Source organism: Electrophorus electricus, chromosome 3, assembly GCF_041902795.1.
Source record: "Electrophorus electricus isolate QZ-2024a chromosome 3, ASM4190279v1, whole genome shotgun sequence".
Taxonomy (NCBI): domain Eukaryota; kingdom Metazoa; phylum Chordata; class Actinopteri; order Gymnotiformes; family Gymnotidae; genus Electrophorus; species Electrophorus electricus.
The window spans coordinates 30,778,156-30,796,839 of record NC_137499.1 but is presented as its reverse complement, the minus strand read 5'-3'; the positions used below and the strand labels follow the sequence as shown (position 1 = coordinate 30,796,839).

At 35.8% G+C, this 18,684-nt stretch overlaps 1 protein-coding gene across 1 annotated transcript; it reads right to left on the bottom strand.

The window, feature by feature from the left end:
* Nucleotides 1-1,286: 1,286 nt before the first annotated feature.
* On the bottom strand, nucleotides 1,287-16,672 carry ccp110 (centriolar coiled-coil protein 110). Its single transcript, XM_027006552.3, has 12 exons — nucleotides 16,297-16,672; nucleotides 10,755-10,897; nucleotides 9,496-10,642; nucleotides 9,227-9,348; nucleotides 8,595-8,664; nucleotides 8,106-8,215; nucleotides 7,645-7,761; nucleotides 6,743-6,844; nucleotides 5,277-5,393; nucleotides 3,979-4,055; nucleotides 3,786-3,851; nucleotides 1,287-1,927 (listed from the first exon to the last, which is right to left on the bottom strand). The coding sequence occupies exons 2-12, from the start codon at nucleotides 10,890-10,892 to the stop codon at nucleotides 1,813-1,815; spliced, it is 2,181 nt and encodes a 726-aa protein (XP_026862353.2). The 5' UTR covers nucleotides 10,893-10,897; nucleotides 16,297-16,672; the 3' UTR covers nucleotides 1,287-1,812.
* Nucleotides 16,673-18,684: the final 2,012 nt, after the last annotated feature.

The window sequence follows — 18,684 nt, the reverse complement described above, 5'->3', positions numbered from 1 at the left end:
TGGCTTCTCTCCCAGTCTTCCTTTAGATTCTGCAACCCAGAAATCATCATGTTCTTACCACAGCTTTATTTCCTGGTCTAACCACAGTGTCTCCAAAACAATATCTAAATGGTGAGAGAAGCTGGGAGTAGTGCTGACTGAGGAATGTTTTCAAGGACCTTTCATGGGAAGACACCACTCCTCCTCCACCTGGGTCCATTTCAGTTTCATCCAGATGGAGGTAATACATAGGACTATTAATCATGCTCAGTCCTACTCTCTCTAAGGTTCTTAGATTTAAGATGTACCCATGCCCATTGCTGCAGCAGTCTTTGGGATGCCATTAGATAATATCCCTTTGTAGGTAGAATGAGATTCATATGAGTGCATATAAGATTTTATTTTTTTGTGTTTTGTTCTATTGGTCAAGTGCAATACTTTTGCTCTGGGAGTCAAATATCCCTCCTTCACATGGTGCCTGGCTAAAAGATAGAATGCTTTTCTTTGATCTTGAAATGTTTAGGTATTTAGTCACAGGATTTAATGTGATTTTAATAGGAAATGTGAACATTATTTAAACTCCCACGTAAATGAACATATGCAACCTTTATCTGGGATGCCAGCAAATTCTCACTGGTGTGCACAGGCATAGTTTTGGAGGAGGGGGTGTCCCCCCCCAAATAATTACTGCTCACAGAACTCATATGATGTGTTAGGTTGTTTGGTGTGAGCAGTGTCTCCCCCAAAGCTGAAATGACACCTACACCACTGCTTGTGTTTCTTTGTTTATCTGTATGTGTGACAGCTCAGACAGGCAGCTCTGGGGACTCTACTTGTATATCTCTACCCCTCAAATAAATTGGTAAGAATTGCAAGAAAGGGGGATTTTTTAAAAATGTTTAATGAAATCTTATAACAAATATAGCATGTCCACTAGATTCTCTTACTATTCCTCTTACAGTGTTATTGATTCTTTTTTTGGGCTATATTCGTGCAAATGTAAACCCATAGTGCAGGGGCGCTGTCGACCCACTCACTCCATTTTATTAGTGCCCTTTAAATCTGTCTCATCCCTTAGGAAATACACATGCACACATTCAATGCCCAATCATTCAATAATAATAAAAACTATAATAATAGTCTTTATTTATGTGGCACTTTTCATTCTGAGTCCAAAATTTCAGTGCTTTACATAGGAAAGTTTAACGAATCACATTAATGAAATAACATTACTACAAATCATGAAATATGTCAGAGACCCAGTAAACTACATATAGGCCATCTGAATTTAAAAACACCCATCATGCTTACAATTTAAACATCTTTAACATTCCCTGTAACACTATTACAGGGTTCAGAAGCTATATAATTCCTTTATTTATTTAATAGCCTTATTCACCTCTGCGCATGGTTTTCTAACTCTAGCTAGCTCTTTATTTCTTTTTTATTTATTCTTTATTTTGTTATTTTTCTCTTTAGAGTGGCTTTATTACTCCATAAACATGTAAACTAAAAAAAAAAAGTTACTGTTCTCTAAGGAGGCTGGGTTGTAGGTTAAGCCCCCAAACAGAACCTTATGGATCCTATAACTGAAGTTCAGAAAAAAAAAAAGAAAAAAAAAATTGAAACTCCTCCTACCTATAGTAGAATTCATCTTAAACTCTTCATCTTAAAAGTTCACAAAGTTATTCTCCCCCTCTGCACTTTCTCATTCTCTCCTCAAACCACAATGCATGACATTAAGGTCTGTTCTACATTCAAAGCAAAATGCTTTGTTGGTATGGCTGGGTCTGTCATTATATCTTTGAAACAGTAGAACTATGCGTTGTAGTGCTACAGCTCATCAAGTATCCTAGGCCAGACAGGACCACGTTCACCCAGTGAGTGCTGTTTCTTCAGACTGTCTGAGCGCTTCACTCGCTCCTCTGGAGTCTTCCTATGCAAACTCCTAGAAACATACAAATGGAGAGAAAAATGTTTTGTTGGCATAACCTACACAGCATTATTAATCAATAACAAATAAGTATTTATACATTTACTTACTTACCCTGTTACTCAGATTGTAATTGTTTTTCTGTTATGCAGTGTTGGGATAAATCTGATGAAATTATTTTAAAACTCTGCTTACAAATATTTTGGCTGTGTGTTAAATTTTAGCCTGTCAGCTGAATTGGCTGAATAGAAATTGTACTGAATAAATATGAAATATAAATAAAATGTACACTGCTGATATGAAATGACACTTTCTGGCTAAATCTGATGAGCAGATTAAGTAAAAAATGTTGTAATCAATAATGACTTGATGCAGGTTCACATTAATGCAGGTTCATTAGAACACAAACCTTTTGACTAAAATTAAATATACACTGGCAGAAGGTAATACAGAAGGTGACAGCACCCCTATTAGCACTACATTATTCAAATTATAACATGCTAATAGGTTTGTTTGATAAAAGCCTTGATAACGGTCCATTACCTTTCCATCACTATGTATCACGTCCAACGAGATTCATCCACAACCTCCCTGTACAATCTCAGTTAATTAATATTGTTACAAAGGGGTGTGATATTTAAAATGCATAAAATAAAATTAGTAGAAGTATCAGGATGTCATATTTTCCTGGACTGCTGCGCAGGCAAAGGTATCTTGAGGACATTAAAATTTTAAATGTACAGGCTATATATGCAGTGCATATATATATATATATATATATATCAGGTACAACAACGGGTAAAAAGAAGGAAATAAAATCATTTTACTGCTATTAGCATTTAGTACTAGGATAAATAACCATATGCCTAAATAGGTATTTCATATTTGTGCTGATCTGTTCTGATTTTATCCTTATTTTGTAATTATTTCTGATAGTCTGTAATACAATTCCAAGTTAATGCATCATTTGTAAAAACACTGCGCTGGACATATTTTTTTAACTAGTCAAAATTAGCGCAGACATCCTAATTTACAATTTACAAAAACTTGTGGAAATTACTTGTGGAAAGAAAGTAATTTTAAATAATGGCAACATATCGACAAAGTAATTTTGAGTAGTCATACGCTTGTCTGGGATTTTGATTCATCAAGTTATTTTAATATGCTGATCTGATGTTACAACAAGTAAAAATTTCATAGTATGTCTTTAGAATTTCTACAAGTAAAATTGCATATCTCAAATTTTACTAGTAAAAACTGAGTTATGGCTGAAATATTTGGTGGCATAAAATCACTAAATTTATATTTTCTGCCATTACATACATTTTGCTTTGTAAGCAGGTGCATATGTGTAGGCTTGTCTAATTGTCTTGTTTTAACTTTAACTTTCCAGAGCATTTGTATATCTGACACAGCTTGGATGGTAAACTGCCTGAAGCAGAAAAAATAAATGCTTAATTATATTATATATATATATATATATATATATATATATATATATATATATATATATATATATATATATATATACGATGATGATAAAAATGACCTATATGTGGTCAGGGTGTGCAGCTGTATCATTTTTAACATTTTATCATCTCTAGTAACATTTTCACCAAAACATATCTTACTATCTTTGTGACCTCCTGCCAAAAGTAGAGTTCAGTAAAACATGTAATCTGCTCTCACCTTAGCACAAATTATATCATAATTCTATTGCTGTAAAATAGAAAATTCAGGACACAGCCACTTTTGAGATACTATATTCTTTAGACTCATTGGGTTTTCTGTGTGCTTGCACATGACAGTGTCTTTCACTCTTCTGCTCCTGTTTTGGTTATTGCACTAGATGCTTTGCCTATCCAGCTCTCACCTGCTTGTAAGGGGGCTCTTAGGCTTCTGCTGCGCCCTTCTGGTCTGAACTGGAGATTCGCCCACTCTGAGAAAGAAGCAGAGATTCAAATTTATAGCAGAGCAAATTTAGAACTCTTCCAATTCTGACCAATACACAAAGAGATTAATTGTTTAAAAAAAATTTCTTTCAGATACACCTTTTGATCCTTTACCTCTGCTTTTTCCTGTCCAGAACTTTTTGGGTGACGGCAGACAAAATCATCTTCTCTTTAGGACCCTTGGCTTTTTCCTGTTAATCACAGCATTTATTCAGTTGGGGTTTATGCTAAAGTAGCATCAAGAATTATCCAGCCACCTTTGTATTCTGACTTGCTATTGTGTATGTTTAAATAGATATTTATCACTGTCCACAACATTTGATAAAAGTTCTATGCAGCAAGGAGGAAGAAATATTTCATATAAAACTGGCAAAACACCCCTAATAAATAATTGCTCCTTTGTAATTGTGCATAGAAATCACTTATTTCAATGCAAAACTATTACGGCCAGGTCAGTTCAAAATGTTAGTCAGTTTTGCTGTTTTATCTGTTTATTTTTTTTTTTATTGTTGAGTATTGCATGTATTCAGTAACTCCAAGATAAAAGTTTTGAAATCAAACATGCTTTCTGAACAGCCTATAGCGTTTGTCTACTCTTCATGGCTGATTTGCTCCAGCTCTCTCAGGATGCATGGACACTGATAAGATTGCAATGCACGTTACATCATATTTTGGATAATATACATACTACTGGCCATATTAGGTGGCCTTTTTTAGGTGACCTGTAACAATACCATGGGATAGCATGTCTGTGAGTATTTGTTTCTGTTTTAATGTATATTCCTCTGTATTTTATTAATTATTTGTTTACTTATATTACATAACCACTATATTTTTGCCTGTTATCTATTATAAAGGAGAACATAGGTTTAATGACAAATTCACTTCCTTCAGATAGGCCAGTCACTTTCTGTGATTTTCTTTCATCAGATGGACGAAACTCGTCAAAAATATGCTACTACTACTACTACTACTAATAATAATAATAATGTTATTATTATTATTATTATTATTATTATTATTATTATTATTATTATTATTATTATTATTAATAGTCGTAGTATTATAAACTCAGCTTCACTTTAAACATCTGGTTTCAGGACTTGATGACCAAAGCAACATATCTCAGAGATTAAAAATCACTTTCATTCTATAGTTTTAAAGTCACATTATAATATTTTGCTTATCTAATTGGCAAAATGTTTAAACCTTTGGTCTAAACATTTAGGTTCACAATTTATGAGTCTATAAGAAATGCCATAGGTGACAAAAATTCCTGCTATTATAGCTTAGGGAGCCTACAAAGTAAATCAAAGGAGTTAAAACTTAAGCCTTTTATATCTGACAAACATAAAATTACTCTTCTCAGTGATTGGTCACTTTAATAGTGTAAAACATGGAGAACTGTTTACCATTTCTCTGAGTTTTCTTTCTGCACGAAGCTCTCTGTCCTGTGCCAGCAGTGCCAATCGTTCATCCATCGTAATTGCAAAAAATATATCATGAATGTCAAACAATGCTGCACGTAGCTGAAAGAGACAAATTAAAAACTCATATTTATAATTGTTCAAAAACAAAGTAGCTTTCCTTTATGAATGTGCATTTAACAATGCAAATATGGTTTGTATTGGGGAATTATCTGACATCTCTTGCAGCTGATAACAACAGCAGGGTCTGTGGGCTTCATACATCAACTCCATTGGAAAAGGGCACATTTTAAATGTGAAGCTTTCACTATTAAAGTTTTATTAGAGCATTTCAAAACCTCATCTATTAAAGGCTAAACTTAGCATGTGCAAACTTAAATTAATCAACCAGCTATTAATTATATAGACATGTAAAGGAAAACAGCCATGTATAACTTACAATAAAATACACAAATTCAAAAAGATATACTTCAAATATAGCCAGTCTGTCAAGAAAAATAGAACAGCATCATGTGTTGTATATTCGCTCTCAATGTTAAAAAAAAAAGGATTAGAGCGTTATCTAGTGGTTGTTGTATATTGGAGCTACTCTCCATATCAGTTGAATCCTTATCAAAGAGATGTAAACATTTAACATTATCTTAATTTATACAACCAAACAATAAATAAACAAACAAGTAAATGTAGCAAATTCTGAACTGTTCAGCCAAGGAGACATTGTCCCAGTTACAATGTAACTAAATAGGGCAGAGGCAGCTCAGTAGTTAAGGTACTTAACTAGCAATCAGAAGGTTGCTGGTTCAAGTCCCATCATTGCCACTGTTGGGCCCCTAAGCAAGGCTCTTAATTGCTCAAGTTGTACTCATAATTGTAACTTGCTTTGGATAAAAGTGTCAGCTAAATGCCATGACAAATTATGAACCATAGAATCAGACTCCCTACTATAGCTGCTTTTTCAATATAGTTTATTAGAAATAACAACAAACACCTATTCTACTGATTAGATTAGAAGATTAGAATAATTTCATTCAGAAATAAAAATGTAATTTATTGAAGTATAAATTAACAGAATAAATTCTTCTTCATTACTAAACACAAATGCGTTGGCCCGGTTAATTTCATACACCAGATGGCTGAAGTACACTGAGACAATCTGAAGCAGGCTGTCAAAATACGACATCCCAAATTTGCACATGAAACAGCTCAAGCAGTAGTTAGAGAATGGATTTGTTCAAAGTTACTGCCAATAAAGGACACAACACTAGTTACTAAATATATATTACTAAATATATATAGATAATCCCAAGGATCCCAAACCTATTTCTCACAATTGAGTAAGCAGTGAATGTGTAGCATATCTAACAATAGGGGAGAGTCACACATTACATTTCTAAAACATCAACAGCTTTTCTTAAATAATTTATCACTCTTTGTTCACTTGTAATGTTTACCTGGGCTCGGACTCTCTCCTGCAGTGAGACGTCCTGGTTTGAGAGGTTACTTTTTTTCTGTGGTGCTTCTGTATGAAAAGTAGAGATAAACTCTTGGGTGTCCTGTGGAAGCAAAAACATAAGGTAGTGATCAAGTGAAAAAGTGAGTTTTTGGAATTGGTTATCGTCTTATATAATTATCCACTAGTAATCAGACTAATATCATAATTACAAATATCTTCATTATAAACCTCCAAATTGGAATAGAATAATCTGATACAGTAATCCTCATTGTTCATATGTTGGCCCTGTGCTTCCACAAACGTACTGTAATCAGTCCTGGGAAACATGGTCATTGGTGTTCATATCTGATAACTGTGGCAGCGTCCACAAACATACATAGTTGGTCCTGGGAAACCTGCCCAGTGGCGTTCACATCTGATAACCTTGGCAGCTTCCACAAACGTACTGTAGTCAATCCTGGGACACATGCTCAGTGGTGTACATGTCTGATTACAGTGGCAGCTTTCAAAAATATACTGTAGTCAGTCCTGGAAAACATGCTCAGTAGTGTTCACATTGGATAACAGTGGTGATGTCCGTAAATGTCCTGTAGTCAGTCCTGGAAAACATGCTCAGTAGTGTTCACATTGGATAACAGTGGTGATGTCCGTAAATGTCCTGTAGTCAGTCCCGGGAAATATGCTCAGTGGGTTTCATTTCTGATAACTGATTTGGCTAAACAAGAACATTCAGCTTTTTGCTTTGAAAATCCACCTAGTTTGACCTTGTTAGCAGCATGTGCTAAAGGTGAAGCACCAGTCTTTTACATAGACTATTTGACCTAAACATAGCAAAATATCTTAAACTCCTTATGTCTGTGGATGCTGTATGTCTAAATCCATACTACTATAAAGTTTCACCTTTACTGTTTGACGCAGATATTTGACTTTTTCAGTGTTCAGTAATCGGCGAGTAAGGAATCCTCGAGCAATGGCACTAAGACGACACAGTGCCTTCTGTTGCTCTGCATTTAACACCTGCAAGCACATTTGGTAGCACACTGAAATCACAAGAGGTTTATAAACCAACATTAACATTACAGTTGTGTGGCCAAACAAGAAAGGCTGAAAGTGAAAGACATATTTCTTGTCTACATTAACAGAAGCTTTCATACAGCAAAACTATTCTTCCTAAATAGATAATGTGTAAGTTTACAGTTGTGTCCAACCAGTTCTAGCTTGGCCTGTGCTAAAGGTTTTATATGTCCTAAAACATATGAATCTCAGTAAAACCAGAACCTACATATGAACATATCTGAATCTCAGTAAAACCAGAACCTACATATGAACACGTCTGAATCTCAGTCAAACATCTCACACACCTGGCTTAGTCTATTCCTGGGTTTACTCAGTGCCCAGTTTGGTCCCCATAAGAAAGCTGCAGATGGAATGGCAGGTGCAATAACACCTAAAGTAACAGGAGACTGGAGACCTGTGTAAGACCATCAATACACAGGAATACAAAAATCATGATCATTTCAATTTTATTGTAACTGTAACCAGTGCTGATATAAATACCACTATGAGAGATATCTTGGAACACTACTGAAAATGCGCTATTGTAAGTGCTTTTGTAACAAAACACTATATTATGCCTCTCTGCACAACAGCATCTGATAAATGTAATGAGAATTACTTTAATGTAATGAAAATTACTGTTACTTATACTTTATCAGAAATTATTTAGCATGCTTTATGCGTTATGTTGCTATTATAACACTAGTGACAAAATCCATATGCTAGTTGTGAAGCATTATGATGACCTCTCAGCTGATCTTATGGAGCATGCTCATCAACTGCCTTCCACTCACCTCCCCCATCACCCACAACAGCACACACACCATCTTGATCCCTTATCTGCCTTCCCTTCTCTTCCAGCTCCTGTCAGAGGCACATGCATATCAAATTGATAAACAACAACAAAACATTCATTTCTAGTCTAGTAGAAGAACACAGGAACCTTGATTCCTAACATTTTAATCAGTGTGATAATACTCCACAAGAGATTAGCCAGAACTGATCACATCAGTGTGACCGTACTCCTCAAAGGACTAAGTGGTCATATTCATCTTTTCAGTTTTTTTTAACCTTCTTTTTAGTAATAGGAAACAACCTACAAAACAAGAATATGGAAGACTTCCAATTGTGAAGAAAAATCTAAAATGTTTCTAAAATTTAGCAATAAATACCATAATGTAATACAACAATTTTGAACATCTCTTTCTCTCTCTCATACATATATACATATATATATATATATATATATATATATATATATATATATATATATATATATAAATTTATTTATTTATTTAGTAACATTTTACATGTAAAAGTATATTTATGATCAAGTATTAACTAGTCTGAAAAATAAATAAAGAAGGAAAGAAGAGCAAATATGCAGTCTTAACAGTAGGACAGTAGGGGAGCTCTACATTCTAACCTGTCTGAGGTGCTGTTGCTCTCTCTCCTGCTCAGCCATAAGTAGAGATATCTGTAGAGCATGTTCTTCCTTCATAGTTCTATGAATCTCCTCTAGAGCCTGTACTTGCCACTGTACCTCCTCTAAGAGACACACAGCACATTGCACATTATGCTCCATAAACACACTACAGACATACATAAAAGTTTCTTTACAGTATAACTGCCAAAGCTCTTTTCATCCATTTCAATTTCTTTCATGTAATAATTATCATCTTCAGCTTTCCTTACCTGTCTGTTTCATGTCCATCAATGTACCAATAACACTGTTTCCCTCTGTGATTAGCTGTTGTTTGTTATTGCATGAAGAGGTTTGAAGGTCTTGGCTTAGGCTGGCCCTCAGGTGGGGTGAAGTGGGGATCTCTAGCATAAATGGTGGGCTGAGCTGGGCAGGTGGGGAGCGGCGAGTGGGCGTCCTCTGCAGCACACCTGCCATAAAGCGGGGAACTCTCTCTTGGCTTCGGTTTATAGGAGGGCTCTGATGAGATGGACCCAAGTTACTGTCCAGGGTGTGACACCTCCTCCGGAACCCGGCTTCTATGAGGTCCTGTCCTGGGTCTGGTGTACTGTTAATGCCACCTAATTCATTTAGAGGGCTGGAACCAGAATGACTGGCTCGTCGACTTCCACTAAGTCCTTCGCCTTCTAGCAGCCTCTTCTCAAAGCCTGACAGAGGCCCACAGCCTTGAGAACTCCCCCTAGCTACGATCCCTGCTTCACTGGGGCTAAGAGGATATGAGAGAAGAATGTTGCCGGCAGAGAGTGGGCGGCCACGATGAGGTCTAGGGCTTAGGGCAGAGTCTGTGTTCAGCAAACTGTGGGAAGAACAGCCAGATAAAGAGTCGAGGCCAAGCGTAGCCTCATTTATGGGTTTTGGCTTCTTAAAAGTCTTAGCTTGACCTGAACTGAAGGAGCTATGGTACTGGACAGAGCATGATGGTTCACTATTAGTCTCACCCATAGGACTGGCCTTGTCATTCTCTTTATTCTCTGAGGATACAGGTGACCTGCTGTGAACTTTTAACCCTCGCTGACATGACTCCTTGTCAATGTACTCTCGTGACCTCTGCAGCAGGCAGAGATTTGGAATTCCTTTATTCCCAATCTCATCATCCCTCTCTATCTTTTCTCCATGTTTTCTGCTTAGGGCATCTGGATGTTCTGCTAGTGAGCTCACAGACTGGTTATTAGTCAGTATTTCTTCTCCTATGTTTATATGCCCTACAGGGTCAGTCACTGTAAAGGCATTCGCTCTGTTGTCCAAGATCTTTTGAACCTGATTTATCAGGTTATTCTTACAGCATGTCTGTCTTTTGGCCTCCATCCTTGCAGCTCTTTGCCTGTACTGAGCCATCTCCTCAAGCTCCTTCTCACTCAGCTACATACACACACACACACACACACACACACATTTCATTGTAAATGTATTCAATCATTTAATTACTTAGTCTGTACAGTTTATGACATATGTCCATTAGATGTGTACTCACCAGAGGTGACAGAACTGTCCTCCCATGGAAATAAATGAAAGCGGGTGGTGTACATTGTCTAGGGATGTTCTTTTCATACTTCCTTTCAGACTCCAGTTTAGTCAGTGTACGCAGATAGAATTGCTCATAGGTTTCCATGTTTCCTTTAAATGGATTCAAGAAATGAACAATTAACGAGAGTCACAATTAACAATTAACAAGAGATAAGAGGAAGTGCCATTTCTCAGCCAGTCCTCCTGAGCGCACATATGAAACCTGGTTTCACTCAGATTTTATCTTTGGATTAAACATCCATAAATGATCAAAGCACCAGATTTTCACTTAGGTGGCATGTGACAAGAAAATCATAAGAGAACATGAAGTGAAATGTTTGAGGCCAAGAATGATGGGCAATTTCTTTTTAACATCTAATTTCTGCAGAGGTCATCACTACAGAAGCAGGCTGGTGCCTGAAAGCAAGCAGACTTCATTATGACAGGAAAATTCATACTTGAAAATGGGTGGATCATCAAAAAAAAAAAAAAAAAAGCAGGATCATCAACTCGGAGAGTTTGATATCAAGACAAAGATGACAAGAACTAGGGGAACTCAGGGAAATGTGGGAAATGAGGAACTAGGGAAAGCAAAGCTAAAAAAAACCTAGAAAATCAGATCACCATCTTAGAATTTTGAACAATGGCATTGAGTGAAAGAAGGAAACAGGTTTAAATATGCAAACCTAAAGGAAATGAAATTAAGAAAATATTAATATAGAAATATAAATCTTACAAGAAATATAAACAGAAATATTCACTAGATTCCATAACAGTATATTAATGGAATATATTAGTCTCACAAAATGCAACAAGATTTGACTCATACATATACTGGTTTACACTATCAAGCAGCTCATTTTAGTGTGGAAGTGTATACTGAAGCTGGATTCTGAACCAGGAAGCAGGATTCTGAACCTCACTCTTGAGACAACCTCCATCAGGTTCCCTTAGTTGCTGAAGATGGGGACCAAACATAAGGTACTGAAGACCTGGACCAAAACAGTTGGCTTACTTGAGAAGCTCCAACTTTGCTTTGCAGAGCTGTAGGAGGATGAGAATGTCCAGTCTGAAAGTATGTTTGAATGTAAGACAGATTAAGATATGAAGATATTCAGATATGAAGAATGTTTACCTGTGCATGTACCTGTGTGGTTTATTAGAGGTACAGATGGCAGATTATTTTGCAGATATGGATGGTGAACTTCCCACATTTTCAGTTCAAATAATATAAGGAGGTGGCTGAGTTTTGGTATTGACAGATTGGTGTGGCAATTTAAGGAACCTCTGAAGAAGTAAGCAAATCTACATTAATGCAACTTGACATTTGTAAAGTGAATGTTTTTATCCTGATATTTATAATGAATCTGCCATCTTTCATCCTGCAGATTTGGGTAAAATTTAACAAGGATCCTGAACAACTCCCAGTATAAGTCCTATGCAAGGCTTTGGGAAATTATGCTCACAAAGGAGATATACAGACTAAAGGGTGAGCAATTGAACTATGTTGTTAAATTGTATTGTTCAGTTGATGAAAGGTTGAGTGAATTTTCTATTTTTTTTCCTCAAAATGACAAGACACAAGCTTCCTAATAAACTGATGCATTTCTGTCTGTTCAGGAAGAAAATGTTATTACCCTAGAATCATACACACATCACTACAGGCATTACAGTACTAAAAAGAGGGTGAGAAATTGTCATTTGGCAATATAGTTGTTTTTAAACAAAAACACAAAATTATTGACTTGGTATTCAGTTTTAGATGATGACATCTGTTTATTGTGAATATACCAATACATTGAAATTATAAATATTAAAGTTATGAGTGCATTCTTTGCACCGCAATTCCCACCCTTATCCAAACTGCCTACTGACTGGGCTACTGTGACATTCCATCAAACCACTGCAGAAGACAGGAGCCAATCTGATTGTCAGCCATCCTAAAAACAAGTTATCCAGGTCCTTCCAGTCATGGGAGGTTCCTCACAACCTTAAAAAAAAACAAAAAACAAAAACAAACAAAAAAAAAACCCACACACAACTCACTCAATCTTTGATCAAAGGACCTGCTCAACCAGCAGTGCTTCCTTACACATGTACCTCATGTTCTCCTAACACTCATTCCTCTTTATGTTTGAGTAGTGCAGCGCATCTTATTTATAATGCCACCTTATGCTGGCATTAAAGCTTTTTATTCAAAAAGGACACCTTACAATTATATTGCACTTATCTGATAAATTTGTAAGTCATGCAATATGTAGCACTAGCACTTCCTGCCACTATGCTTCTTTTGCACCTGCGGAGTTAGTGAAAACTTGCCATGACTGTTTGCAAAATCAACTTCTGGACTGCTATGCTTGTACTGTACAGTCCAGTCATGGCTAAAAAGTTGAGACTGACTAATTTTGGTTTTTACAAAGGTTTACTGCCTCAGTTTTTTTTTTAGATCCTGTGCCAGATGTTTATATGGTATTGTGAAGTACAATTATAATCATTTTATAAGTTTAACCTTTTATTGACAAATACATACAGTTTAAGCAGAAACATTTAGTGTTGGCCCTTTGTTAAGACTTCTGTAATTCACCTTGGCATGCTGGATATCAGCTTCTGGTCACAGTTGATCACAGTTTCTGTGTTTGTCCACCCTCTTTTTGAGAACTGACCACAGGTTCTCAATGGGATTTAGATCTGGGGAATTTCATGGCCATGGACCCAAAATGTCAATGTTTTGTTCACTGAGGAACCTGGTTGTCATTTTTGCGTTGTGACATGGTTCACCATCATGCTGGAAAAAGCATTGTTCATCACAAAATTGCTCCTGGATCATTGGAAGAAGTTGCTCTTAGAGGACGTTTTGATACCATTCCTTATTCATGGCAGTGTTCTTAGGCAAAATTGAGCAAACCCACTCCCTTGGAGGAGAAGCAACCCCACACATGAATCTCAGGACACCTCACTGTTGGCATGACAGGACTCATGGTAGCACTCACCTTTTCTTCTCCAGTCATTTGTCCAGATGTCCCAAACAGTCTGAAGGGGGCTTCATCAGAGAAAATAACTATCCCAGTCCTTGACAGTCCAATCCCTATACTTCCTGCAGAATGTCCTTGATTTTTTTCTTGGAGAGAAGTAGCTTCTTTGCTGCCCTTCACACCAAGCCATCCTCCAAAAGCCGTCACTTCACTGTACATGCAGATACACTTCTTCCGTTCCTGAGCAATCTCTGTGCTGGTAGTGACCCAATCCTATAGCTGCATCCTCTGTAGGAGACAGGCCTGGCACTTACTTGACTTTCATGGGCACCCTGAAGCCTTCTTCACTGTGAATGAATCACTCTCCTTGAAGTTCTTGATTCAATAAATGGTTCATTTATGCGATATCTTACATGCAGCCATGTCCTTGCTTGTGAAGCCCTGTTGATGCAAAGCACTGATGACTGCACATGTTTCCTTGGGGGTAACCATGGTTAACAGAAGAAAACATCAAGTACCACCATCCTTTTAAAGTATCCAGTCTGCTCTTCTAAGCATGACAGAGTGATATCATCTGCCTTGTCCTCGTTAACACTTTCTCCTGAGCTAACGAGAAGATCACTGGATTGATGTTAGCAAGTGATTTTGTGGCAAGGCTGAAATGCAGTTGCTGGAATGCAGTCATTTTTGTAATTAAGTTAATTTTCATGGCAAGGAATGAGTTTGCAATTCATTGCAATTCATCTGATCACTCTTCACAATCTAGAGTTAATTCAAATTGCCACCATAAAACTGAAGCAGCAAACTTTGTGATAACCAAAATTTGTGCTAGTCTCATAAACGTTTCGTCACAACTGTACACCTACCCTATAGCTTACCTAATAAGGTATACCTTGCATTTTACAGACAATTTTATGTTGTAACCCACTACTGCTAGTAGTACTACTGCACACTGAAGTCCATTGGCTGACTATACTGAAACCCTGTTATATACATTGTCAACTTTTAATGGCCTTTTATGACTGCCCCCTTTTTCAACCAAAGGATGGGCATTAGCTGGATGCTTTTAATTTACATTTATACTATAATTGTACTTGTGAGTTTATACTTATGTATACAGCATAGACTGATATGAATTTGTATATGCACAGACAAAATATACAGTTATCACTGTTTATTCATGAAAAAGACCACAGAAACCTTTGTGCAGAGAATAAAACAGATTTCCAAGTAAATCTCCATGCCACAAATCTCAAAATTACTAGAACATAAAACCATTTACGTTTTGCTCTTGTACTGCCATCAGGCAATAGAATAATACCACTTAGGTATGAAACAATTAGGCTAGGTGCTTCAGATGGCTGAAAAATACTTTACGGGATTAAAACACACACCACTAAATCATTCAGATAGTCGATGCCAGATAAAGTTAGAAATGTGCCAAATAAAATGTGGACAACAGCCAAAAAGCGCCTAATGCTAAAAGCAAATTGACTAGAGATAAAACGGAATACCATTAAATATATCACAATATTTGTTGTCTGTGAACCACAAGGAGTTTGAGAGGTAAAAGAAAACTCCTCATTAGTAGGTGTCACTTATACAACTGATGAAGTCTATCAGCAATGAAATAATAAACAAACAAATAAACACTTAACAATGGAGGATTTTTGGAAACTGGAACTTACGCAAAAGGATGTTACCTTCTTTACTATAGTAATGTGTTTCAGGCTTCCGTTAAAAAAATACCTAAAAAATAACAAAGCGTCCAGTCTGCGTACTTTTTAGATGGTCCCTTAATGATTCGCCTAGCGACTAAAGCACCGTTCATCTCCATTTCTGAACAATTGCATTTTCTCCTCAGTCAGATTTTCTGAAATAACCTTTAAAAATATTCGCCTATATTTTGTATTCCTGCATTCCCCTAAAGGATAATTACCTCTTGTTAATCTTTTGGACATTTAAGATAATGAGATATAATGAGAATAATCACCAAAACAAAGCCAACTTTGCCGTGGCATCACCTTCAAGACGATCAGAAGATGTATTTTTTTTTCTTTTTTTTTGCGCTGAGACAGCGGCTTTCATCTGCAAACACTCGTGGATGAGTTACATATCAGTTTAGTATTGTCTTTCATTGTGTGACGTTCATGATGCGTAAATGTCGTAAAATCTCAGTCGTGCTGTCATTCTATTGAACAGCCGTGACAAAATGTAAGGCATCATGTTGAGACAAAATGCTAGAATTCGAAGAACTATTACTTAATATTGACAACTGCTTATTTTGTGAAACTAGCAAGAAATACTTTCACTAAAATTCTTATTGGCTACAGGCTTTATGGGACATTATCTTTTAGGTATTGGTTTGACAGCTTTCTTATCTAGCATACAATCCAGGCTCGATACCCAACTTAAAAACAGCAGCGCTTGCACAAAAAACAAGTAATTATTTTTTATCAGACTATTTTGTGAAGCGAATTGAATAATAGACCAGCTTTTAGGTGATGTTTTGTGGCATAACGGCCTGTTTCGCCTTACCTTTTTGTCCGTTTTGTTCGCTGATGCGATCAGGTGTATTCCACGTTGCTAAAAACAGGCGTATAAGATAATATCGGTGTACGACACCGCTCACATCAAACCTATGACTGCTTTAATGATACTTTCGGTCAAAGATACATTACCTATCTTCAGCCTGACTCGTCTATATTGTCCGCTGGCTACAGCGCCTCCTCAAACCATGACGTGCGAGAATAACGGAATACTTGAGCACAGGCTATACATCCACTGCATGTGAAACCTTTGACTCTTAGGTTGGTCTCTGTAACCATTCAAATTATAATTTGACTCTAATTGGTACGGCATCCGATAAGTGTATACGTGTGTACTAAAATGGTCTACCATTTAAAACAAAGTCCTACGCACGCTGCAGTCAGTGTTACTGCTTTGTTGGTTTAAGTAAAAAAGGTGTTGGTGTTGAGACATTGCCCACGTCACCAAAAACCCTATATGTTTATTTAAAATATTATACTATAATATTTATAGTATATTAAAACAATTTTATATTTGATTTCAAGCATCATATCTTTATTTGCAGTTTTATATTGTTTATACAGTTTAATATTTATAGTATAATAAATAAATCTTAAATGCTTTGAGCCAAATGCTGTGTTAACATTAGCTAGAACAATATTGATCTTATCAACTTCTATGTCATAGTATTATTAGCTGTATAGTAGTAGCAGACAGTTAATTGCTAATAAGATAATCTTTTGGTTGTTTCACAATGTTCTGGACAACTAATACTTGTCATAATAGTTGTCATTATTGCTGATTGACACTCAAAAGAGAAAGTTTATTATAGGATACTGTATTGTTATAGTGTTAGACCAAGCAACATTAATTTATCTCCTAATACAAACCAGTAAAGTATTTTGCTTGTGTCAAGAAATCCATCATATTAGTTCTAACATATTAACAAAACAATTGCAATAGAATGTAGTATTAGTACACTTCACCACCATCCATTTCACTTTCTGTTATTCATCACAAACATCCCATTGCTATATGAATTCTTTCTCACATCTTTAGATTTGTGATTGACTAATGAATTTTACTAAGCATAATGAATAAAGCTTACATGTTTTGAAATGGCTTTCTTGTCTCTTCACATCTGAACCAAACGGTGCAGATGGGAGATACTAGAACTACCTTAAGTAATCTCAGTGCAATGCACATCTGAAAAGACTACCTCATTACCAATCTGATCATACTGTGTTTGTGAATGACCAGCTGATAATCACCAACACAGTTACTTTTAAGGTGATTAAGGTAGACAAATTCAGAATCATAAATGTGATGTAATTACAGGTTTTAGTTAGCTGTTTTAATTCTCAGGTCCCATCTAACGGCTGAAAGATTGTGCCAGTTAGGAAACAAAGTTTACTCCAGCAAAATACTGAGGCATTCTAACTCCTTAACCTAGAACGTCATCTCATTTAAAGAGTACTTGCATAAAGATAATCATCCTTTCAGAATACTTGCTTCTCCTGGCTGGCAAAATATAAAATTATATAAGAGGGAGATAAAGTTGAAGCAATAGTTTCATTTCATTCTTGATGAGATATGGAAGGTTATATCATTTGAATCAATCTACATGACAGTATATAATTGCCATAGGTAATTATTGTAATTTAAAAAATAAAAACAAACGGCACAATTTTATGCAGAATGTGAAGAAATCTGAGTTTATTACAATATAGACATATGCTTCAGTGCTGTCCTCTTTAATATGTTTAAAATTTTATTTACATGTACTTTTCAGACAAGTCACATTTATACTGGTTTAAATTAAATGTTCAGTCCTTGAAATGCATGCTAAAGCTCTTTATTTGAAAAAATAAGGAAAAAAAGTTCAATTTTAATTTTTATTACTTCATCTTAAATGATTGTTTTTGACATTCATATATAGACATGTGGCAAACAAATATTAAAATTGATGACATTTGTATTCTTGTTTTTTTCAGGCTCATTGTAAATAATTATAATAACAATAATGTGTTTCAAATAATAATATTTCTATGTTATGTGTATAGTACACTAGCAATTGGTAAAAGTTATATACTACTTAATACTATATATTAAATATACTTTATTATAGCTCAACTAAACCCTTTTTATTTGTAATAATTGTCCATGGCATGGGAAGGCCTGATAAATGTTTCTTTGTTGTTTAGATTTGCCCTCATGAAATGTAACTCAGGAATGTGTTTCAGAATAGCCTATAGCCTGTTGGAAAATAAGAGAGAAAGCACTTAACCCTGTGTTCTATATTTCATAGCCCAGTTAGACTCCAGGTATTGTAAACTAGTTGGTTATTAAAATTGTTATTTGCTTGATATAGCAGACACAACTTTCGAGTTAAGGAAG